The sequence below is a fragment of the Galeopterus variegatus genome, unplaced genomic scaffold (genome assembly GCF_000696425.1).
Source record: "Galeopterus variegatus unplaced genomic scaffold, G_variegatus-3.0.2 Scaffold5345, whole genome shotgun sequence".
NCBI lineage: Eukaryota > Metazoa > Chordata > Mammalia > Dermoptera > Cynocephalidae > Galeopterus > Galeopterus variegatus.
In genome coordinates, this window is record NW_007731456.1 from 22,212 (window position 1) to 46,768 (window position 24,557).

General features: G+C 39.1%; 1 protein-coding gene across 1 annotated transcript; it reads left to right on the forward strand.

Moving 5' to 3' along the window:
• The first annotated feature begins 22,702 nt into the window (after positions 1-22,702).
• On the forward strand, positions 22,703-24,127 carry LOC103604699 (melanoma-associated antigen H1). Its single transcript, XM_008589274.1, has one exon. It carries the CDS (start codon positions 22,924-22,926, stop codon positions 23,581-23,583), a length of 660 nt encoding a protein of 219 aa, XP_008587496.1. The 5' UTR covers positions 22,703-22,923; the 3' UTR covers positions 23,584-24,127.
• Positions 24,128-24,557: the final 430 nt, after the last annotated feature.

The window sequence follows — 24,557 nt, forward strand, 5'->3', positions numbered from 1 at the left end:
TTTTTATCTTGTTTCACACAGGTGTTATCTGAGAAAAATACAATATATTTTTAATATCAATAGATGTTGCACACATACAATATAAAATTTTGGAATCGGAGTTATGCCTATATCAATATGTATATGCATAAAAAATAATATTTTTATTTTATGCCCACATTCATACGGGCATAACTCCAATTCCATAATTGCTCTTACATCCACTACTGCTATACCCTGGTCCAAGCCACCATTATCTCTTGCCCCCAGTTTCTGCTCCAAGCATAACAGCCAGTAATCCTGTTAAATACTGTCAGTGTTTAACTGCTCCTCTTTTATCCCAGTAAGGCCTCTCCATCTTACTCAGCTTAAAAGTCCTCAAAATGGCCTATATGCTCTATTTATAACATTTCCTCTTTCACCTCATCTCCTGCTCTTCTCTCCCTTATTTTCTCTGCTCCAGCCACTCTGGCCTCTTGGTTGTTCCTCAAACATGCCAGATTCATTCCCACATATAGGCTTTCATGTAGGTTGTTCACTCTACCTGGCATACTCTTCCCCAGGGATCCTCATGTTGAGATCCTCATTTCCTTTAACTCTTTGTTTGGATGTCATTTCAGTGATGCCTACCTCATCACTCTTTTTAAAATGCTATTCCACCCCACTGAAGGACCTCACAGATTCCCAACACCTACTTTTTTTCCCTTTTAGCAGTTGGTGGCAGAGTAAGGAGTTAAGTCTAATTCTGTCTAAATTCAGCCCTTACTTTTTCCCCAAAGTCAGTGTCAAAGATGACTTTAGTAAACAAACATTTTAAAATGTAATAATACTAACATACCTTTTTCCTAAAAAAAAATATTTTTAAAAGCATAACACTTAATCTTCATTGAGACTTTTATTGGGGAGATGGGAAAGGAAAGAGCATTTACAGACCACACTCCATCGGAAAATAAAACTGTGCAATCCCTCTATATGAGACTCTTTTCACTTCCAAATTTCTCCTTAGGCAGCAGCTGAACTTAAAAGACTCATGTCTTTTCTCTCTCTTGAAATGCTTAACATTTACTAACTGTGTAACCTTCCTTTCCTTACATATCTTCTCAGTGTCTTAGTGATCTCATCTGTATAAGGATAGTAAGAGAAGTCCTATCTGATAGGACTATAATGAGGAATAAATGAGTTAATACAGGTAAAGACCTCAGGACAGTGCCTCGGTTATTGTAAATGTGTTTATTTAGAAATAAATATGTGCTTATTTAGAAAATACTCCATATAAACATCTTATGTGGAGTACGTAATACTCAAGTTCCATGGCTGTCTACTACTATATTTCTTTGCCCATATTTCCATTCTCTGATAACCTCCTGCTCAACCTCCAGCTGCCCCTCCAACCCCCAGGCTCCAGTCACCATTCTGCACCCCTTTTCACAAGCATGCCACCATGAGTCTCTCTTGGCTCCCTATTTGTATTAGCAGACAAAGAAACATGCTTTTCTACAAAAGAACTGCTGCAGGACCCTCACTCTTTAGAAGGAAAAAAAATAATAAAATGGTAAGTGACAATTCTCTTTCCCTTTCAAAAATGATTAACATGAACTACCATGACACAAAGGGCCAGAAAATCAAATGGCATTTCAAGGTTTAAAAACAAGAGTAGTGTTTGGTTATCCTGGGCTTGTGGCCACAGGACCTGGAGAGAGGTCTTTGGAATAAAAGCTGCCAAAAGTGTTAGGAATAGGATCAAACAGTTGAAGGGTTTACAGAGAGAAAAGGAAAGAGAACCAATAGAAATTGTTGGGGCAAAATTAAGTTGGGAGTTTTTAATATAAAAGGTATTATAGACTTTAGTGTCCAATAAATCCAGGTTGGAATATTAACTAACCATACCTACAGAAAGATAAACATATTTTATTTGAAGATATGCTCTGAAGATCAATTGAAGTAATATGTATTAAGTGCATAGTATGGTGGAAATCAATGGGATTGATTTCCAACATAAATTTTAAATGTTTTTGTTAGCTTATTTTATTTGGTTGTATTTACTTTTTTATTTACATTTATAGCAAGTACTATTTTAAATTTTTTTTTTGAAATTGACAGATAAAATTATATGATTATATGTATTTATTGTGTACAACATGTTATGAAGTATGTATACATTGTGAAATGGTTAATGTGCTATATGGTAAATGGTAAATGTGCTATATGGATATAACAAATACCTTGACAGTGATACAGAAGTCACTGAAATCTTGGAAGTTTTTTTGAAGCAACGAGTGGACTGACTAGTCTGCCTGCCTCTGTGCGGTGTAGAAGTAAGTCAGAGTTCTAGACCTCTAATAGCTCATACTTGCTCACAAGTGTTTGAAGAGAACCTGTTTTATATAAGACACATATACAGTGCCTATTCAGATGCTTGCTATACTCCAGATAAGAAAGAATAAATTTGTCCTATCAGTATTACACCAAAGATTGAATAATCAGTTAAGCATTTGATGGTGCCTATTATACTTCAGGCCATCCTGGTTACTGGCTATGCAAAGATCATGAAAATGTGGCCCTTGTTCTTTAAAGATTTCACCAAACAGTGGCCAGGAATACACATAAGCAGAAAAGTAAAACATACAGCTATAAGTGCTGAATTAGAAGTTTGTACAAGGACCGAGCCCATGGCGCACTCGGGAGAGAGCGGCACTGGGAGCGCAGCAGCGCTCCTGCCGTGGGTTCGGATCCTATATAGGGATGACTGGTTCGCTCACAGCGCTCACTGGCTGAGCGCAGTGCGGCCCGTCTCAAAAAGGACAAAAAAAAAAAAAAGAAGTTTGTACAAGGCCCGAGCCCATGGCGCACTCGGGAGAGAGCGGCACTGGGAGCGCAGCAGCGCTCCTGCCGTGGGGTCGGATCCTATATAGGGATGACTGGTTCGCTCCCAGCGCTCACTGGCTGAGCGCAGGGCGGCCAGTTTCAAAAAGGACAAAAAAAAAAAAAAAAGAAGTTTGTACAAGCATAATGGAAGTATAGGAACCCAGGTTAAGTGTAGCCAGTGAAATACAAAGAAGTAGTATCCAAAGAGATAGGAGGAAAACAGGAGAACTCTCGCCTTCCATCAACATCAATCACTGTGTACCTGGGAATCCTTCAGTGCTGTACTCAGTGAAGTCCTATTGTGAGACCACATTCCAGATTAGGGAGTAGCAGGATGATAAGTCATGCATACACTCATAATAGAAGGCAACAAGCCAAGGGTGTAGACAAAACACAGAAACCTCCCTGAGGTACAGACTGCTTATGCTCATTGGTGACTAATTCTATTTTGCTTCTTGGTAACAGAGCCAAACACCATTTTCAAGCCCCCTTTGTTTCATTTCCTTCCTTCCTTCTTTCCCCTCCCCTCCCCTCCTTTCTTTCTTTCTTTTCTTTTCTTTTTTTTTTTTTTTTTTGAAAGATAGAAAATCTTGTTTTATTTATTTTTTATTAAAGATAATTTATTTTATATATATGTGTGTGTGTGTGTGTGTGTGTGTGTGTGTGTGTGGAGTACAATGTTGACTTTCAATAGTTGTGTACAATGTGTGATGGTCAGATCATGATAATTAGCTTATTCATCCTTACAATATGTAATCACTCTTTGTGTCCATTAACCAATTTCTCATTAACTCCCCTCACTCTCCCCCTCCCCTCCCCTTTTCCACCTCTAGAAACCACAGTTCTTTTTTCTCCTTCAAAAAGTTAAAAGTATTACTGTGATCATTCTCTCTCTCTCTCTCTCTCTCTCTCTCTCTCTCTCTCTCTCTCTCTCTCTCATTAATGTGTTTATTTATGGATTCAGCTCCCAATTATGAGTGAGGATATGCAATATTTCTCTTTCTGCTCCTGGGTTATTCCACTTAGCATAATTTTCCCGATGCTCATCCATGTTGCTGCAAATGGCAAAATTTCATTATTTTTTATGCCTGAGTAGTATTCCATTGGGTATATATACCACATTTTCCTTATCCAGTCATCCATCGATGGACATTTAGGTTGGTTCCATAGCCTGGCTATTGTTAATAGAGCTGTGATAAACATGAAAGTGCAGGTATCCCTTCAACATCATGATTTCCATTCCTCTGGATATATACCCAGTAGTGGAATTGCTGGATCATACGGTAGCTCTATCTGTAGTTGTTTGAGGAAACTCCATACTGTTTTCCATAATGGCTATGCTAATTTATAGTCCCACCAACAGTCCAGAAGAGTTCTCCTTTCCCCACATCCTCTCCAGCATTTGTTATTCTTGGTATTTTTAATAATGGCCAGTCTAAGTGGAGTGAGATGATATCTCAATGTGGTTTAAATCTGCATTTCTCTCATGACTATAGATGCTGAGCATTTTTTCATATACCTGTTGGCCATTTATATGTCCTCTTTTGAGAAATGTCTATTCAGCTCCTTTGCTCATTTTTTAATTGGATTATTTGTTTTTTTTTTTGTTTTTTTTTTTTTTACTGTAAAGTTGTTTGAGCTCCTTGTATACTGTGGATATTAATCCCTTGTCAGATGCATAGTTTGCAAGTATTTTCTCCCATTCTATAGGTTGTCTTTTTACTCTATTGATTGTTTCCTTTGCTGTGCTGAAGCTTTTTAGTTTGATATAATCCGATTTTTTAATTTTCTCTTTTGTTGCCTGTGCTTTTGGGATCTTATTCATAAAGTCTTTGCCCAGTCCTACTACTTCTTGGAATTTTTCCCCTATGCTTTCATCCAGGAGTTTTAAAGTTTCAGGTCTTATAAATAAGTCTTTAACCCATTTTGAGTTGATTTTGTTATATGGTGAGAGGGACGGATCAAGTTTCATTCTTCTACATGTGGATATCCAGTTTTCCCAGCACCACTTATTGAAGAAGTTCTCCTTTCCCCATTGGATGTTCTTGGTGCACTCGTAGAAAATCAGTTGGCTGTAAATATGTGGGTGATTTTTGGGTTCTCTATTCTGTTCCATTGATTCTTGTGACTGTTTTTATGCCAGTACTATGCTGTTTTTTGTTTGTTTTTGTTTTTTGTCTTTTTCATGACCGGTAAGGGGATCGAAACCCTTGGTGTGGTGTCACCCGCACCGCGCTCAACCAGTGAGCGCACCGGCCATTCCTATATAGGATCCGAACCCACGGCGGGAGCATCACTGCACTCCCAGCACTGCACTCTCCCGAGTGCACCATGGGGCCGGCCCATGCTGTTTTGATTACTATAGATTTGTAATATAGTTTTAAGTCAGGAAGTGTAATGACTCTGGCTTTACTTTTTTTTGCTCAGGATTGCTTTGGCTATTCAGAATCTTTTGTTGTTCCATATGAATGTTAGGATTGCTTTTTCTATTTCTATGAAGAATGTCATTGGTATTTTGATGGGGATCACACTGAATCTGTAGATGGCTTTGGGTAGTATGGACATTTTCACCACATTGATTATTGCAATCCATGAACTAGGAATGTCTTATAATAACAACACACCATACCAAAACCTAAAGGATACTGCAAAAGCAGTACTTACTAAGAGGAAAGTTTATCACAATAAATGCTTACATCAAAAGAATAGAAAGACTTCAGATATACAACCTAACATTACACCTCAAAGAACATAAAAACAAGAACAATCCAATCCCAAATTTAGATGGAAATAAATAATTAAAATCAGAGCAGAACTAAATGAAATAGACCAAAAATATGATGCAAAAGATAAATGAAACAATAAGTAGTTTTTTTGAGAAGATAAACAAAATAGACAAACCATTTGCCAGCCTAACTAAAAGTAGAAGACAGAAGACCCAAATAAAAATCACAAATGAAAAAGGAGACATCACAACTGATACCACAGAAATACAAAGAATCATTACAGATTACTATGAAAAATTAAATGCCAACAAATTTGAAAACCTGTAGGAAATTGATAAATTTCTTAACACATACAAGCTAACAAGGCTGAACCAAGAAGATATAGAAAAACTGAACAGACCAATAATGAACAATGAGATCGAAGCAGTAATCAAAAATCTTCCAACAAAGAAAATCCCAGGACCAGATGGCTTCACTGCTGAATCCTACCAAACCTTTAAAGAGCAATTAATAACAATTCTTTCCAAACTATTCCAAAATACTAAAACAGAGGCCATTCTCCCAAATTCGTTCTATGAGGCCAACATCACTGATAACAAAATCAGACAAAAACAACAACAAAAGAAAACTACAGACCAATATCCTTGATGAACTCAGATGCAAAAATCCTCAGCAAAATACTAGCAAATGGAATATGGCAACACATCAAAAAAAAATTATATACTATGATCAAGTGGGATTCATCCCAGGGATGCAGGGATGGTTCGACATATGCAAATCAATAAATGTGATACACCATATCAACAAAACCAAGAACAGAAATCATATGATTATCTCAGTAGATGCAAAAAAAGCATTTGACAAAATTCAACATTCCTTTGTGATAAAGACTCTCAACAAATTACGTATAGAAGGTGATGGAGTTTGGATGTGTTTTCCCCACCAAAACTCATGTGGAAATTTGATCCCCAATGCAGCAGTGTTGGAAACTGATTGAGTCATGGGGGCGGATCCCTCATGAATGGATTAATGCTCTCCCTGGGGGAGGGGGGATTAATGAGTGAGTTCTTGCTCCATTAGTTCCTGCGAGAGCTCGTTGCTTAAAAAGACCCTGACACCTTCTCTCTCTCTCTTGCTTCCTGTCGCCATGTGATCTGCTTGTACCCACTGGCTGCCTGCCACTTTCTGCCATGAGTAAAAGCAGCTTGAGGCCTGTGCCAGACGTGGCTTTCCCAGAATTGTAAGCCAAATAAACCTCTCTTCCTTATAAGTTACCCAGTCTGAGGTATTCTGTTATAGCAACACAAAACAGACTAAAACAGAAGGATAGTATCTCAACACAATAAAAGCTATATATGACAAACTCACTTCCCGTATCATCCTGAATGGAGAAAAGCTGAAAGCTTTTCCTTTACAAATAGGAGCAAGACAAGGATGCCTGCTCTTACCACTCTTATTTAACATAGTAATTGGAAGTACTTGCCAGAGCAATTAGAAAAGAGAAAGAAACAAAGGGCATCCAAATAGGAAAAGAAAAAGTCATATTGCCCCTGTTTGCAGATGGCATGATTCTATATATAGAAAACCTGAGAGACTCTACCAAAAAACTCTTGGAGCTAATAAATGAATTCAGTAAAGTTGCAGGATACAAAATCAATATACAAAAATCAGTAGCATTTTTATACTCCAACAACAAACTAGAAGAAAAAGACATCAAGAAAGCAAGCCTATTTATAATAGGCACCACAAAAAATAAAAAATAAAATAATACCTAGGAATCAATTTAACCAAGGAGGTGAAAGATCTCTATAATGAGAACTACAAATCACTACTGAAAGAAATTAAGGGGACCCATTTGTTTCTAGGAGAGGCATTATGGCCACGTTCTGTCCAATGGAATGTGAGCACAAGTGATGCATGCTGTTTCCAGTATGGCCATGAAACATCCCATACGGCCATCCTCTCATCTCCCAAGTATACAATTTTGAGCAAGGTCAAATTTCAGAGGTAGTGGAGTCACACAGGTTGTGAGGAACTCAGATACCTGAGTTTGCTGTTTGAAGGAGAGATATCCAGGAAAGCTTCCTGATAAGGAACATCTTCATGGGTCTTTGCATGAGTTAAAAATAACCATTTTTACTAAAATTCTGAAATTTAGTTTGGTTGTCATAGCATCTGGCCTGCCTTACTCTAACTGATATATACTCCTGTGAGTCAAAAGAAGTTTAGGAAGTGAGGTGGTCTATCTTTACTCATTTATCATATATTATTATGAAGGACCATGATAATTACTATTATTTTTCAAGCAAAGAACATGCACTACCACTATTAATTTAATACCCTTTTACTGAGTAGCAGGTTTGAGGCTTTGCACAGAGCATAGACCAACAGAGATCTTTCAGGCTGTGTACCAGCTCTTAATAAGCTCATGGTAAAGTAGGTAGGCAGACATGCAGAAAGAGTAATTACACTAAGAAAATGCTGATAACTATGACAGAAGCAAAGCCAGGAGACCCTGGCAACATGGAGGAGAGGCCTTCAATTATTATCTGAGAGATAAGGAAGGTTTATAAACCATGTCTCATAATGAATAATACCTATATTCCAACATCTGTAAGCATAGAGATTGGAAAGAGAGCTGGCTTTACTGTCAGATAAACCTGGGTGTAAACCCTAGCTCTGCTACTTACTAGGCTTAGTTTCTTAAATCCTTCTTATTCATTTCCTCATATATAAAAGTGAGGTATTGTCACCTACCTCTAAATGTCTTTGGGAAATTATAAGTGTAAAGAGCCTGGCACACAGATTATCATCCATGAAGGTCATCATTGAGACTATCTGCCTGTGTGCCTTCCTGCCTCCACACTGTGAGGTCCTCAGTAGCAAAAACCTTATCAGTGTCATCTCTATGCTCTTCACTCATCCTGCCCAGCATGTAGTAATTGGTCAGTGTTGCTATCAATAAATGATTGTGGAACCAGGCCTCAGTTTCTTCCATCTAAAAACTGAAGGGATTCAACTTGGGAAATTCCCTGAAACACCGATACCTTGTATTTCTATGGAAACTGATTTGATTATATCGATATCAATGTCCTTTACACAAAAAGCTAAATTTGTTGCATTGTAACCACTGCCATGATTTTTTTATGTGTGCCTTCAAGTTGCATGTGACTAGGGCTGGGCCAGATATGGTTTCTTACGCTACACCAGGTTGAATGACACAGACACAGAATCATTTTATACTTAATAGACTTGCTATCATAATAAAACTATTACCTATGATAAACACCATTTAATAATTTGTAAAGCATTTGTTTTGTAAAAGTAATTACAATTGTATTTGCAAAAGCTTTATATGATCTTTGCTAAATTTCAGAGTACAGTTTTGTTTCAATCAGTATTTTTTCCAAAACATACAAAAAGCCATGCAATGGAATATTACTCAGCAATAAAAAAGAATGAGCTATGAATTCATGCAACAACATAAATCTTAAATGCTTATTGCTAAGTACAAAGAGGGAGTCTGAAAGTTCATATGCTGTATAATTCCATGTATATGACTTTCTCTAAAAGACAAAGCTTTAGTTATAGAAAAAGTTTCAGTGGCTGTCATATGTCAAGGGTGGGAGATGGCATCACTGTGAACTAAAAGTAGAAGGAAATGTTTGGGGGTGGTGTAGTTGTTCGATAGCTTGATTGTGGTGGTGGAAACATAAATGAATACATGTGCTAAAATTCAGAAAATTTTACTCTAAAATAAACCAATTTTACTGTATAAACGTTTAAAAATTAAAAAAGAAAATTCTGTGCAACACCACTAAAGTACTACTCGGAGGAAATTTAGCACTATCTACATCTATGTTAGAATAAACACAATGGAATACTAGTCAGCCATAAAATAGAGTAAAATCCTGTCATTTGCAGCAACATGAATAAGCCTGGGGGACATTATGCTAAGTGAAATAAGTCAGGCACAAAAAGATAAATACCATATGTTCTCATTCATATGTGGGAGCTAAAAAATAAGTTGTGCTTATAGAAACATAGAGTAGAATTGTGGCTACGAAGGGGACAGGAGGAGGATAACAGGAGGTTAGTTAACAGATACATAATTACAGCTAGATAGTAAAAATGAGTTTTAGTGGCCTAATGTAGTGCTAGGCATCTGTAATTAGCAATAATTTATTGTATGTTCTCAAATGACTAGAAGAGAGGAGTTCAAATGCTCTCATTACAAAGAAATGATAAAATCTTTGTGATTATGAATATGCTAAGTACTCTGATTTGATCATCATACATTGTATATGTGTACTGAAATATAATTCTGTACCCCATAAATATGTACAATCAATACATATCAATTAAAAATAAATTAATTTTTAAAAATTGGTCAAAAATAACAAACCCCCCAAAAATACTTACAGCCAACTGATCTTTGACAAAGGCACCAAGAACATACATTGGGGAAAAGACTGACTCTTTCTTCAGTAAATAGTGCTGGGAAAACTGTACATCCATATGTAGAAGAATGAAACTAGACCTATACCTCTCACCATATACCAAGATCAACTCAAAATGGATTAAAGACTTAAATATAAGACCTGAAACTACCAAAACAAATTTTTTTTGTAATAAAGAATGGTTTTAACATAATGATCTCTACTTCCACCTTAAGAAACTAGAAAAAGGAGAGCAAATTAAACCCAAAGTAGGCAAAAGGAAAAAAATGATCACAGAAAAAGTCAATAAAATAGAAAGCAGAAAACAATAGAGAAAAGTAAATGAAACAAAAAGTTAGTTCTTTGAGGAATCAATAAAATTGATAAACCTCTACTCAGATGATTAGGAAAATAAGACAGAAGACATTACTATAGATTCTAGAGATTTTAAAATGTTAAGGGAATATTATGAAGACCATCATGACAATATATTACACAACATAGATTAAATAGAAAAAGTTCTTGAAAGGTACAAACTACCAAGGCTCACTCAAGAAGAAATAGATAACCCAAATAATCCTACATTTAATGAAGAAATTGAATTTATAGCTTAAAAACATGCCACAAAGAAGACTACAGGCCCAGGTGGCTTCATTGTTAAATTCTGCCAAAAATTTAAGCAAGAAATGCTATTTTTATAAATTCCTCCAGAAAATTGAAGGACTACATCCCAATTTATGCTAATCTTAGATTAGACAATATTTTATCAAAATTAAAAGCTTCTCATTTTTAATAGAGATTGTTAAGAGAATAAAAAAGCCAAGCCATAACTGGGAGAAAATATTTGCGAATCTGATAAAACACTTGTCTCCAGAATATATATTACAAAATACTCAGAACTCAATAATAAGAGATCAAGCTACCCAATAAACAAATAGGCCAAAGAGTTGAACACATTTCACCAAAGAAGGCACATGGATGGCAGATGAGCACATGAAAAGATGCTCAACATTAGTAATCACTAGGAAATGCAAATCAAAATTACAATGAGATAACACTTTTCACACACTAGGATAGCTTTGATCAAAAAGACAGAAAATAAGTGTTGGCAAGGATTTGGAGGAATTGAAATTTTCATACACTTCTGGTAGGAATGTGAAATTTGACAAAGGCTTTGAAAATATTTTGGCAATTCATTAAAAGTTAAACATAACCCTACCATATGATTCAGCCATTCCATTCCTACAAGAGAAATGAAAGCATACGTCCATACAACTTGCACACAAATGTTTATAGCAGCTTTATTTGTAATAGCCCAAAGCTGCAAACAACCCAAATGTCCATCAACAGGTGAATGAATAAACAAATTGTGGTAGGTCCATACAATGAAATACCACTCAGAAAAAAAGAAAGAAAGAAATGAACATCTGGTACACAACAGCATGGATGAATCTCATAATAATTATGCTGAGTGAAAGAAGCCAGCCTAAAAAAGAGAGTAGCTATTGTATGATTCCACTTATATAAACTGCAGAAAATGAAATATAATCTATTGTTATAGCAGACTAGTGTTTGCCTGGGATGAAGGAGAGGCAGGGAAGGGCTGTAGGGGGAAGATTACAGAACAGCAGGAGGAAATTTGGTGATGAAGGACATGATGATGATCTTGATTGTGGTAATGGTTTCACAGGTACATACATATTTTAAAATGTATCAAATTGTACACCTTAAATATGTGTAGTTTATTGTATGTTAATTACATCTCAAAAAACTGTTAAAAAACAACAGGGAGATATGGTATCTCAACTCAATAGTTGCTAATTTGTAATGTACTTGACAGTGCTTAGGGTGGGTGTAGATGTGGTGAAACAGTCACTCTCCACTCACTGCTAGTGATACTTACTATAAAATGATAACAATTCAAGGAAGTCAGGCTGGATATATGTATCAAAGTTTAAATGTGCAAAACCATCTGAACTACAAATTCCATGACTAGAAATATATTGTAACTAAGTAAGTGGACAAGTGGACAAAAGTGTGCAGGACGATAATAGCATTACTTCTAAAAGTGAATAAATACATATTTAACAGTAGGGTTATGGTGGAATACATTGTGGTATAGCTATACAGTATATACGTTATAAACTAAAAACTCTATGTGTGCTCAAGATCTTCAGGTCATGCATGTAAAAGAAATAAAACCTGGCCCTTAGAAAGAATAATTTACAATAACCAAAACCCCTGTAAGTGCCTGTGTTCATTTTGGCTTTCAGGTCCTCAAATATACTATCCCATTTGTATGAAACATTTTAGTTCACTCTTATCCTGCCTAACTCCTACTAAACCTTCAGGTCTCAGTCTAAAGTTCACTTATGTGCTCAGATATATCTTCCCTGAATATGCTAAATTAGGCTGCTTTCTTCTGCTTCATGTCTGTATACCTCATGAAAAGCATACAGTCATGAAGCGGGAGAAATTCTCATCAAAGACAGTACCTGTTATGCTTAGTTTATAAAGCTGTCTCTACTGTGACCTCACCCTTAAAATCCCAAACAGTAGACCAATGCCTGACAAATAATAGGTGTTCAGTAAATATGAATCTTAAATGAATAAAATGTCTGGCATATAGTAGGTGTTCAATAAATGGTAGCCATTGTCATTGCTACTACTATTTTACTGTGGACTAGATGCTGCAGGAGGAGAGGAGATAGGAAGTCAGTGAGAATATCAAAAGTTGCTGAACAGCAAAGGAATTTGGATGTTGAGGAGGAATTCCTGAGGATGGTGCTGAAATTTTAATATGACTGATGATGACACTTCATGGGACTACCTACTCAGCAGCCCAGAAGTAGCTATTATTAACTGAACTTGTACCACAAACCAGACTTTGCTCTAAGTGCTTTATGTGTACAAGTATTAACTCATTTAATCTCAAAACAAGACAGCTCCCTGAAAGATATATCCTTACAAGATTTCATAGATGAGGGCACTGAGGCATAGAGTGGTTCAGCAGTTTACCAGGAGCTGCCCTCTCAGGTTATGGTGGAATCCGGAACTGATCCCAATCTCCCTTCAAAGTCCATGCCTTCAGCCACAGTGCACTATTGCCTCCTTCTAGATGACCAAGAGAGAAGACATTTGCAAACTCTTTTTTTCTTTTTGTTTTTTAAACTAAGTAGAGGTAGGTGGTGTGGCATAGTTTTATAAATGAGGCAAGGAGAAAAAGAGGCCTATGGAAGAGGAAATAGTAAGTGAAGGGTCTGTAAATGGGGTGCAGATCTTGTGCCTAACTCTGTTTTCCTCCATGAAGCCATCACTTTGCTTATTTCCTCTGGTGTTTCTCTTCCTGCAGGACAGTGTGCAGATCATTCTTCATAATTAATCTAAAGAGTAAGATAATTGTACAGAAAGCACACATTTTAATGTGAAATGGGCATGGGGTATTTCTGACAGAACAGGATGTTTGTCAGATTTTGAAACTAAATTGTTTGTAAACAGTGAAATGATTATCCAGATTTTTTTTTTTTTTTATGATTGGAATATCTGGAAAAACTGTGAATGATTGAAATGGGCACTGAAAATTTGAATGACTTTTTCTTTTTTCTTTTTGTCATGATTATCAACTGTGATCACGCAGTTCATATTGTTTAGTAAGAAGAAGAAGAAAGAGGAGGAGGAGGAGGAAGAAAGAAGAAGGAAGGAGAAGGAGGTAAAACCCCAAAATCATCACAAAGCTTAGGGGGAAAGGGAGGAGGAACACTCAGCTCCTTGTTACTCTAGGGACAGTTTGAGGATCTAACTACTGGCTCCAAGCTCAGACTCTTTTCCAAATATTCTTCATCACTGGGGTTGCCAGCTTCAGTTTCTTTAGTATCTCACATCGTGGCTATAGAACTTTCATCCATGTAGAAGCACTCCTCTCAGTTTCCAGAACTGTGAGAAAATAAATTTCTGTTGTTTAAGCCTCCTAGTCTACAATGTTTTGCTATGGTAGTCCTAGCAGACTTAGACAATGTGGGAAAAGGGCAGGAAGTGCCTGAGAAGGGGAATTGTGATTTAGAAACATCTGACATCCGTGGGCCTGAACCAGGAAATTCTTCACTACTGAAACCAAAATTAAAGAGCTTTGCTCACCTGAGTACAGTGTAACACTGTAATATTGCCTTATTAAAATAGAAAAGTCACTTGGATTTTTTCAGGTTTTAAACTCAAGTCCCAAAAGATTTTCTGTATGGCATATTACTGGGAGATTGCTACTTGAGTACTGAAAGAAAATTGACTCTTCTTTAAATATAAAAATAACTTTTATATCTATTTTACTATTTTTAATAGTTTTTAAATGTGTTAAGTGGTTTCCAACCATAGTGAGTTCTCACTTTCTTCCTAAGCCCTAAGTGTTAGGTTTGCTAATCTCTATATTATTTCACGCTATGCATTCTCTCTGGATGAACTCATCCTCCTTCTTTGATTTATCATCGATGTGTGGTGACTTTTGAATGTCTAATTGTAGCCTGGATGTCTCTAGAAATTCCACCTCCTTTATCCAGCACCCTGTCTAATGAGTGTCTCCACTTAGATGTCCCAGGGTACCTCAAACTCAACATATCTCAAATTTAACTCATTGTCATTTCCCCTCTCAAACCCGCTCCTCCTTTTATTTTTACTACCTTTCTCAGGAAATAGTAAAACCACCAAATTAATTTTCCAAAGCAAAAACACCCAGTGGATTCATTATAGAGTCCACCTTTCCTCTTGCTTTTCATAGCCAGGTGGTCATCAAGTCTACTCTTTACAATGCTTGAAAATCTGTAACATATGTCCACTTCTCTCCATCTATATTGCCACCATCATAACCCAAGTATAAGAGGATAATAAAAGGGGCATATACTGTTGACCATGAATTTGTGACTGTGGTCCCTAGTTACAAACATCTGGGAGTTAGCCTAAAGAGAGCTGTCAAAAATCATAGCTTTATATATTCTGGATAATAGCCCCTTGTCTGATGTGTAGTTCACAAACACTTTCGCCCATTCTGTAGGTTGTCTCTTCACTTTGTTGATAGTGTCCCTTGCTGTGCAGAAACTTTTCAGTATGATGTAGTCCCATTGATGTATTTTTGCTTTAGTTGCCAGTGCCTTTGGTGTCTCGCTCAAAAAAGTGCTGCCCACTCCCATTTCATGTAGTGTTTTCTATGTTTTCTTCTAGTCGTTTCATAGTTTCAGGTTTTAAAATTTAGGTCTTTAATCCATTTTGAGTCGATTTTTGTGTATGGTGAGAGATAGGGGTCTAGTTTCAAACTTCTACTTGTGGATATCCAGTTTTCCCAGCACCATTTATAGAAGAGGCTGTCCTTTCCCCACTGTATATTCTTGGCACCTTTGTCAAAAATCAGTTCACTGGTCTATCCCAGAGGGACAAACGTCAGAACCTCCACACAGAACCAGAAAGCAAGCAGAAAGGTGAATGAGCAAATGCTGGCACACATGTGAATGGGTGCACACCTACATGACAATGTGTACACAGTTATGCACATACACTGAGGGCTGAATCCATAGGTCTCCACTGCCTGGTCAGTGTGGTCTCAGGAACTGGGAAAACCTGGCTCTAAAGGTCAAGCACACGAAGGACACCAGATGAGAGATGCTGAGGAAGGAGATACATTGCCTCACTTCTACATTCATTCATTAATTCAATTCATTATGTCTCACATTTTGAGGACGTTCTATAAGCCAAGCCTCATTGACCTAGCAAGGTACTTGACCCAGCACCTAAGGAAAATATTCTGGTCGTAGAAATTAAGTGTGTCCCCTCAGGAGGATCTTCTTATAACCAGATGTAGTTGAATGAGGACAGCCTGGAGGTAAAGCCAAGAAGGAGCCTGCTGCATAAATCTATACATAAAACACTGAAAGTTAGGGTGATGGTAGTGAGAACAGCATCATTAGTGACCCAGACGGAAAAGAACTATGTCTGGAATGTCAAAAGAAGTGGATCAAAAATCCTGACTTTATCACCTGCCTGGGATTTGATATCAGGCCAATTATTGCGCCTGTGACAGCCTCAGATGCCTCATATCTACACTGGGAAACCTAATGACAGTGACCACCTAGAGATAATGCACATGAAGAATGGCAGAAGGAAGTTACTTATTGTTGATATTATGAATAATAATGGGATGGATTTAAGACATATATTGAGGAAATAAATCCAACAATTGCTAATTGGCTAAGAATAATTGAGTACTTTTTTTTCAGGAGGCAGATATTCCACCTTCTTGCCCAGTATCATTTCCACCCCTAAAGTAAAAGCATGAGGGACTGGGATTCCCAGTAGGAAAAGGTTTGGGCATATCCAGGATTAACAAAGAAGGTACTCTAAAGCCAACAGTGGTAGACATCTAAGTCACTGAAGAGCATGCAGTCTCATTTAATGGGTTTAATTATTTGACACCTTTTGTTTAGATTGTCCTTGATGACACTTGAGGCATGTTGGCACCCTGAAGACCCCAGGGAACTTCAGGGTGAATTTCAGGAAGTGCCATCATACCTATGGTGATGCAGAGCCAGATAATGGGCTCAATTTGGGGTTTTAAGGGGGAATTGTGATTCTGAGAAGAGTCCATGGGAAACCCAGTATGGGATTATCCTTGCTTAGAGACAGTCTCCTCCAAGACACAAATGCCATGGACAATATCCAGCCTACCCACAATTCTGAGGGCAGTCTGCACCTTGCTTTGCTTTGTGACCAGTGTGTGGGAGAAGCTGAGCATTAGCATGGCTTCTGCAGCCCTTTCAAGTCCAGTGATTCTCCAGAGGGCCAAGGTACCCAAGAGAAGAGCAAGGTAGCCAATCTGCTTTTTCTCCTGCCTCCTGAATCTACCCAAGCAAGAACCTTGGGTGTCCCCCTTAACCTGTTTCTTTCCCTCACTGCCCAGATCCATGAAATCCACAAGTCTTATTCTTCATGTCTTCTAAACAGCTCTGATATCCATTCTCTTCTATATTCATTACTGTCACTCTATTTCAGACCACTACTATCTTTAGCCTGGATGAGGGTCTTCCACCTGACCTTCTCACCTCCCCCACAGTCCATTCTCACACTGCAGCCAAAGAGGTTTTGCTAAACCACAAACCTGATCTTATCAGTCCTTAGTGGAAACCATTCAGAGATGCCCATCCAGTCACTCTGGAATAATGTTCAACAAGCCTTATACATTGTAGAATTATTTAGCAGGCAAGCCCCTGCTTCCTATTTAAGATTCAGGAAAAAAGGCATAAGTCACCTTGATTTTGACTGAAGTAGAAGAATTTTAACTCATTCATCAATCTTCCTGAAGATGAACTTGGCTCTCACACACAGTTGAATATATTGCTCATTTAAGAAAATCCTAGTAAACTAATGACTGAAAAAATTTGCCGCATTGTTTTAGAGGGAGAAATAACTTGGAAATACAGTGTAGCCCACCCTCCCCCCAAATACATACATGCCTAACGAGATTATGGTAAAACCACAGCAAGAAATAGCATTTACCCATTAGAATGAAAGAATTAAAGGTACAAGTTGAGGAGATTTCATTGTTGGTTAGGAAAAGAGATTAAATGGAAATTGTATATAGAATGATTCAATTTTCATAAATGAAACAAAGCAGAAAGCCATGTAGTCTATCTAAACACATACACACAGACATACTCAGTAATTCCACTACTAGATATCGATTCTACAGAATGCCATGCACGTGTTCACAAAGGACATTTTCAAAAATATTAATAAGAGCATTATTTGTTCTGGTAAAATTGAAATGGCATAAGTAGGAATCATCAGCAGAAAGATAGATTGGAAATACTAAGTGAAATATACAAAAATTAAAATGAACTACAGCTACATGTGTCTACATAAATATAAAAAATTCTATATAATGTGTATGGACATGTAAATAGATAGCAAATATATACAACTCTTCATGGGCATGATAATTACTGAATTCATGATAACAGACCCCACTGGGGATGGAGAGAGCAGAGTAGATCAAGGAAGAGGTCAAAGGAAGGTTTCACCATATCTGTAATGTAAAAGATAGGCAGTAAGTAGGGCCTGATTTTTAAATTTGATACAGCTAGGCATTGGTTACATGGGTACTATAACATTAATCTCTATTCTTATCCCAGTGTTTGGGATTAATTCTCAGTAAAAATATTTCACCCTATAAATCAAGCAAATAAACCATAAATATAATTCTAGGACTTCCATTTCATGATGATAGGAGTGCACATGCTATAGATTTCCCTGCAAGACCCAAATTCCTGGAAACTGTAAAATAAGTTCATACCTTCTCTGAAAAATTATTCAGAGGAATCATCAGTCAACTAGAAACAGTGAGAAATCCCCAAAGGAGGTACAGCAGATGGGGTCAGACTCACTTGTTCAAGTAAGCTGTGTTCCACAGTGAGTGCAAACGTTGTGCCAAATGGTGCAGAGTGCTCTACCCTGGAGAGGGGCTTGCTGCTTTCAGAACAGGGCCCACAGGTAACTGAAAGGTGATTAGTTAGTGTACCACAACAGGAGTAGTGTGAACTGACCCCTGAATTTATCCCCTTATCTTATCCCTAACACTTGGGTATGAGGGTGTTTGCCCAGGTGAAAGCAATGCCTATGGAACCTTTGGCAAACAGCCAGGACAGTGCCTACGATAGGTGGGTTAGTGGACAACATCAGGGAAGAAACAGGGTGCATCAATGCCCTTAAGAATTGCTTCTAAGGTATCTAGCCCAGTCTCACATTCCACCCAAGCCACTTTTCATACTTTCACTGAAAGCATTATAATATAAATTCACCTCAGCAATAAGCATAGCTCTCATCAATTAAGCACTCCCCATGACTAAGGCACACATATGCCTTGTATATTAGTTTCCTTTTGGCAATATAACAAATTGCTACAAATTTGTGGTTTAAAGTAACCATATTTATTATTTTACAGTTCTGGAGGTCAGAATTCTAAAATATGTCCACAGGGCTACGCTCCTCCTAGATGCTTTAGGGGAGAATCCATTTTCTTGTCTTTTCCAGTTTCTACAAGCTGCCTACATTCCTTGTCTCATAGCTCCTTCCTCCATTTTTAAAGCCAGCAGTGTAGCATCTTTTCTCCCCTCTGATCTGTTTCCATCCCTAAATCTTTCACTGACTCTAATTCTACTGCCTCTCTCTTACAAGGACTCTTATGGTAATGCTGAGCTCACCCATATACAGTCATGCACCACATAATGATGTTTCAGTCAACAACGTACTGCATGTAAGACAGTGGTCCGATAAGATTATAATTGAACTGAAAAATTTCTATCTCCTGGTGATGTTGTAGCTGTCCTAACATCATCGTGTAACACATTACTCATGTAGATGCAATAGGCTACACCATATAGCCTAGGTGTCTAGTAGGCTATACCATGTAGGTTTGTGTAAGTACTCTAATGTTTGGAAAATGACAAAATTACCTAATGACACATTTCTCAGAAAGTATCCCTGCCGTTAAGTAATGCATGACTATAATCCAGGACAATCTCTTCATCTCAAGATTCTTGATTACATCTGCAAAAATTATCCAGAACTTGTGAATAAGGTTACATATTCACAGGTTCTGGGGATAGGGAAGGGACATGGATATCTTTGGGGACTGGGGACCTACCACACCTTGCATGAGCTATTACCTTTTAATCTTCACAGCACCACTATGATATATCCATTTGCAGACGAAGAAACTCAGGCTTAGAAAGGCTAAGTAACACGTGCCTAAAAGGGGCAAAACCAAGCATAAGTCTTCCCTGGTAAGGTGAGTGAGGACCCCTGACTTGCCTTCCCCACATCTGTCCCTTTTCTTATCTCGTTCCCTTCTGCTCTTATCCAAAGGGAGCACAAACACGCCCTTCCATGTTAAGCTTCCTGCACTACCTTCTGTGCACCCAAATGGAGCACCTGCGAGGTGTAAGAGCAGAAGCTAGGGCTTGGGAATCTGAAGATGTGAGTTTAAATACTGACACTCACCAGCAGTGCTGTCATCTAGGGCAAGTTTGTTAACCTCTCTCTAGTTTCATTCCTAAAGAAAAATTGTAAAGATTCCAGATTGGAGGTACGTTAGGCACATAGTGTGGTAGCCTAGTACCTCAATGTTAGTTTCCCTTCTCTCTGTACTCCTAGAGCCCTCACAGTTCAGTTGCCCTTTCTCCATCATGTGCTACTTACTCCAAACAGATCAGTGGCCCCCAGTGTCCCAAGGCATGATTTTATGTTCCTCCTGTTGATGCCATGCCTGGTGATATGTTGACTATTAAATATATTGTGTTTATTACTAATAATCTCTCTGGGCTTTTCTTACATAAATGTGATTTCTGTTAAGATTTTGGGAGCACTGAGAGTAGCCCACAGCCTAAAACCTCTTCCTGATTACTTCTTTGGGGAAACTGGATGGGAGCCAAGGCCTTAGGTTGCATACTACTTAAGGATAGGCTCTAATCTACCCAGGGTGTTATCCAGAGCTGCTTTGTCCTTGTGGAGTAAAGCAAAGATTCACTCAGATAAAGGCAGTCACAGGAAAATGGCACGCCCTCCTCAATCAGCTGGTTGGTGTGCAGAAGGAAATGCAGCAACAAATACATACTGCTCCAAATTGGTTTATGGCTGGGCTTACCAAACAGAAGGCCTTAATAGGTTCTAGCTATAAAGAAAACTCAGTTACAATATGACCATTGGGATGAGAGTGAGTTTACCATATTATATTTCCATAAAATCCCATCAGAATGGAAAATTAATTTGGAGGAATACAGGCAATTTTGCAGTGCTCTAGGCATACAGAAACCCAAACAGCAAAATCAATCAATCAATCAATCAATCTTGAACTCAGAGGAACCTGCACTAATCTAGAATCACTGGTATGTGCTGTTGGGACTTTCAGAGAGCCCGGCAGACAAAGCTGAAGAGATCAGCCCTCTCAGTTTGTACAGAGGGAAAATCAGATGACAGAGATATTAGGTGAATTCATCAAGATCAAAGGGCCTGCAAGTAATGCAGGCTGTGCCAGAACTCATGTTCCTAGGTCTGAACTCAATGCCTGTTCCCCTACACCAGGCATCCCCTTTCTACCCACATACAGAGGTCTGGGCCTTTCTGGGTGTGATTCAGCTGTCAACTCTGTTTTCCCAGGGCACACACTGCCCCACCCCAGAATTCATTCACCAGGTGCAGCCCTATCCTATTCTACAAACTCTACCAAGGGCTGGGAGATATCAAAGACTATGGGCTAGACAGGGCCGCTTCCCTCATGGGATTACAGTCTGAGGTTCTGTCAAGTAAGTATTTAATGCCTCCCAGCCAAACAGGTATAATGTAGTCACTTGCTTTATAAGACTTCACTTAAGAACACATGTAAAATCTTGTCCATCATGAATTCCTTCACCATGCATTTATTAAATGCCACTCTCACACACTGCTTGAAACACCTTGAGAGGCAAAGTCTGTGCTTACTGTGTGATAAGTGCTTTCCATTTAATATCTCATTACTTCACACAACCTGTGACGCCAGTACTCTAATTAACCCCACTATATGGATGAAAAAACAGGCTCAGAGAGGTGAAGTGACTTATGCAAGCTAATACCTTGAATGACACAAAACTGATACAGTGCTAGCTAGAGGGCTTCCCTCAAGGGAGTAAAAATTGATTCATTACCCTTTTGGGCAGACCAAGACAAGCTTCAGGGAGGAAGATGCCTTCCAGCAGGCAGATGGAATTTAGATAATAGGAGAAGGGAGGGAAAGCACTTCAGGCAGAGGAAATAGTAAGCAAAAACAAGCAGTAAATAACCTTTAGAGTATGCACTGAAAGAAGCAAAACAAACCGGGTATCCAGATAGGAGCCTGGAAACCTTGGAGCCAACCTGCACTCCCTCACTTCCCCATTCCCCACTTCCATACAATCAGTCTCCAAAGCCTTTCAATGGTTACCCTTAAAATGCCTTTCTGCCTCTACATCCCCATGGCAATAGCCTTAAGGCTCACTTTCATTCCCTCTTGCTTCTTATTCTAATTGTTTCCTCTGTGACCTGCACAAATACAAGTCGGATCCTGCCACTGCCCTGCTTAATAATCCCGTGAATATATAACATTTCAAAGGCTCTGTACCTCTTGCGCACTGCTCGTATTTGCTGTCCCAACTCCTCTCATCTCTTCAGCCATAGCAATATTATCCGGGTCCTAGATGGGCCCACGAATTAATTAGTATACACAGAAACGCCTACTGAAAACGGGGTGAGTGAAAGAATGCACTGAGTAAACCAAGACAGGAAAGGAGGGCTGGGGACAGCTGATTGCTTCCAGAAATATGCTTCCCCCCCCCGCCCCCCTCCCAACCCCACACAGCCAGCCTTAGGTGTGAACGAGGTAGAGACCCACTGCTTCCCAAGACCCCCGAACTAATCTTGTAATGTCTGTACCGGTCCGAAGAATACAGAAACCTTATGCTATTCTTTTCTTCCGTGTAAACGCCAGCCCCTACCAATCCCGCAGTCATTTTCGCCCTTGTCCCAGCCCTGCCGCTGCCTACCCCTTTTCCTATCTGCCAGCGGAAGTCTCTGTGGAAGACCGGCCCACTTCCTCTTCGGCGCAGGGAGTGCGCGTGGCAGGGGAGGTGGAGCCAATTCTGCTGAGCTTTCTCGCGCGCTTGTAGCTGTGGCAAGTGGCCGCGGTGCGAGACTCAGCTTGCGTGGGAACGAGCCTTGTAGCTGAGAACGTCTGGTTTGTTTCTACAAAGACTCCGTTGACGTTGGTGGCTTCAGCGGCTGCCCCTTCTGACGGTAGAGGTAGTTGCTTTCTGCAGAGGCTACAGACATCCTTCCCTAGGACTGCTGAAGGCTTTGAGCGCCTAGCAGGAGACATGCCTAGGGGACGGAAGAGTCGGCGCCGCCGTAACGCAAGAGCCGCAGAAGAGAACCGCAACAATCGCAAGATCCAGGCCTCAGAGGCCTCTGAGACCCAAGTGGCCGCCTCTGTGGTCCCGAGCATCCCCGAAGACCACCTGAGCGGCCCGGAGGAAGACCTGAGCACTCCTGAGGTTGCCTCCACCACCCCCGAAGAAGCCTCCAGCAATGCACAAGCGCAAAAGCCTTCGGTAGCCCGGAGCAATTTTCAGGGCACCAAGAAAAGTCTCCTGATGTCCATATTAGCCCTCATCTTCATCATGGGCAACAGCGCCAAGGAGGCCCTGGTCTGGAAAGTGCTGGGGAAGTTAGGGATGCAGCCTGGGCGGCAGCACAGCATCTTTGGAGATCCGAAGAAGGTCGTCACGGAAGAGTTTGTGCGCAGAGGGTACCTGATTTATAAGCCGGTGCCTCGCAGCAGTCCGGTAGAGTATGAGTTCTTCTGGGGCCCTCGAGCACACGTGGAATCGAGCAAGCTGAAAGTCATGCATTTTGTGGCAAGGGTTCGTAACCGATGCTCCAAGGACTGGCCATGTAATTATGATTGGGACTCAGACGATGATGCAGAGGTAGAAGCTATCCTTAATTCAGGTGCTAGGGGTTACTCCACCCACTAGGGAATTCTGAAGCAGACTCTTTGTATGGAATGGAAAACAGAATCAAAGGTACCCCAAGGAGTAGATGGCCGTGGTCCTCAGTTGAAAATGACCTGGTTGGGAGAAGGAGAGAAAGCATTGTATTTGGTATTTGTGACCAGTGTTAATTGTTTAACTGCAAAATAGAGTGTTTGCTTTGGGTATTGTAAAATTGTATTCATTTTATAATACTGTTGATTAAGGATCACAGTATGTTTAAATATATAATTGAAAAGATTTTCCTTTTTTGTCATTGAGATTTAGAATAACAATTTTGCTAATGTTATAAAATTATGTCATCCCATCATATTTTGTGATCTGGTACAATATTTATATTATTTAAATATGCTGTTCTCTGGAAGTTTAAAATAACCAGTAAAGTGTGGGAGAAGGTTGGGGAAATTGTTCCTACCTGGCCTTTCTGAAACCATTTATGTCTGCTGTTGTGTAAAGAGCACTGACATTTACTATGATTTTACTTAGTTACTGCAAAATACGGAGAAAAATAAAAGCATAATGAGTAATATACCATGTTCATTTATTGACCACCTGTTATGTGAGGAACCTGTCTAGGTTCTGGGGATACTCCTTAGCACACAACCCCCAGTTCCAAAAAATGTTCTGGATTATGTGGGAAAGAAACTGTAAGCTGGCTGTCGTGTAAATGCTGGGGTAGGGACTGAGCATGGGGTGCCATGAGAATGGAGAAAAACTTATGTGACCTGTCTTGGGGGGTAGAGGTGAGACAGGAAAGGGGTCATCATAGGGTGCTGAATGGAAATAGAAAATACACATAAATCATCTGGAGAGGAGGAGGGCAGAGCGAAGGGGTGGTTGCAGGAAAAAGGTCATCATGGGGTTCTACAGAAATAAAAAAGATGGGACTGTCAGAAAGTTCTTGGTGAGATGACAATCTGGTATCTTAAAATAATATTGGAGATGGGGGAGGAGTAAAT

What these genes read in the sequence shown, in the direction of transcription:
- LOC103604699 (XM_008589274.1), top strand. Translation starts at nt 22,924, where the DNA reads ATGCCTAGGGGACGGAAGAGTCGGCGCCGCCGTAACGCAAGAGCCGCA.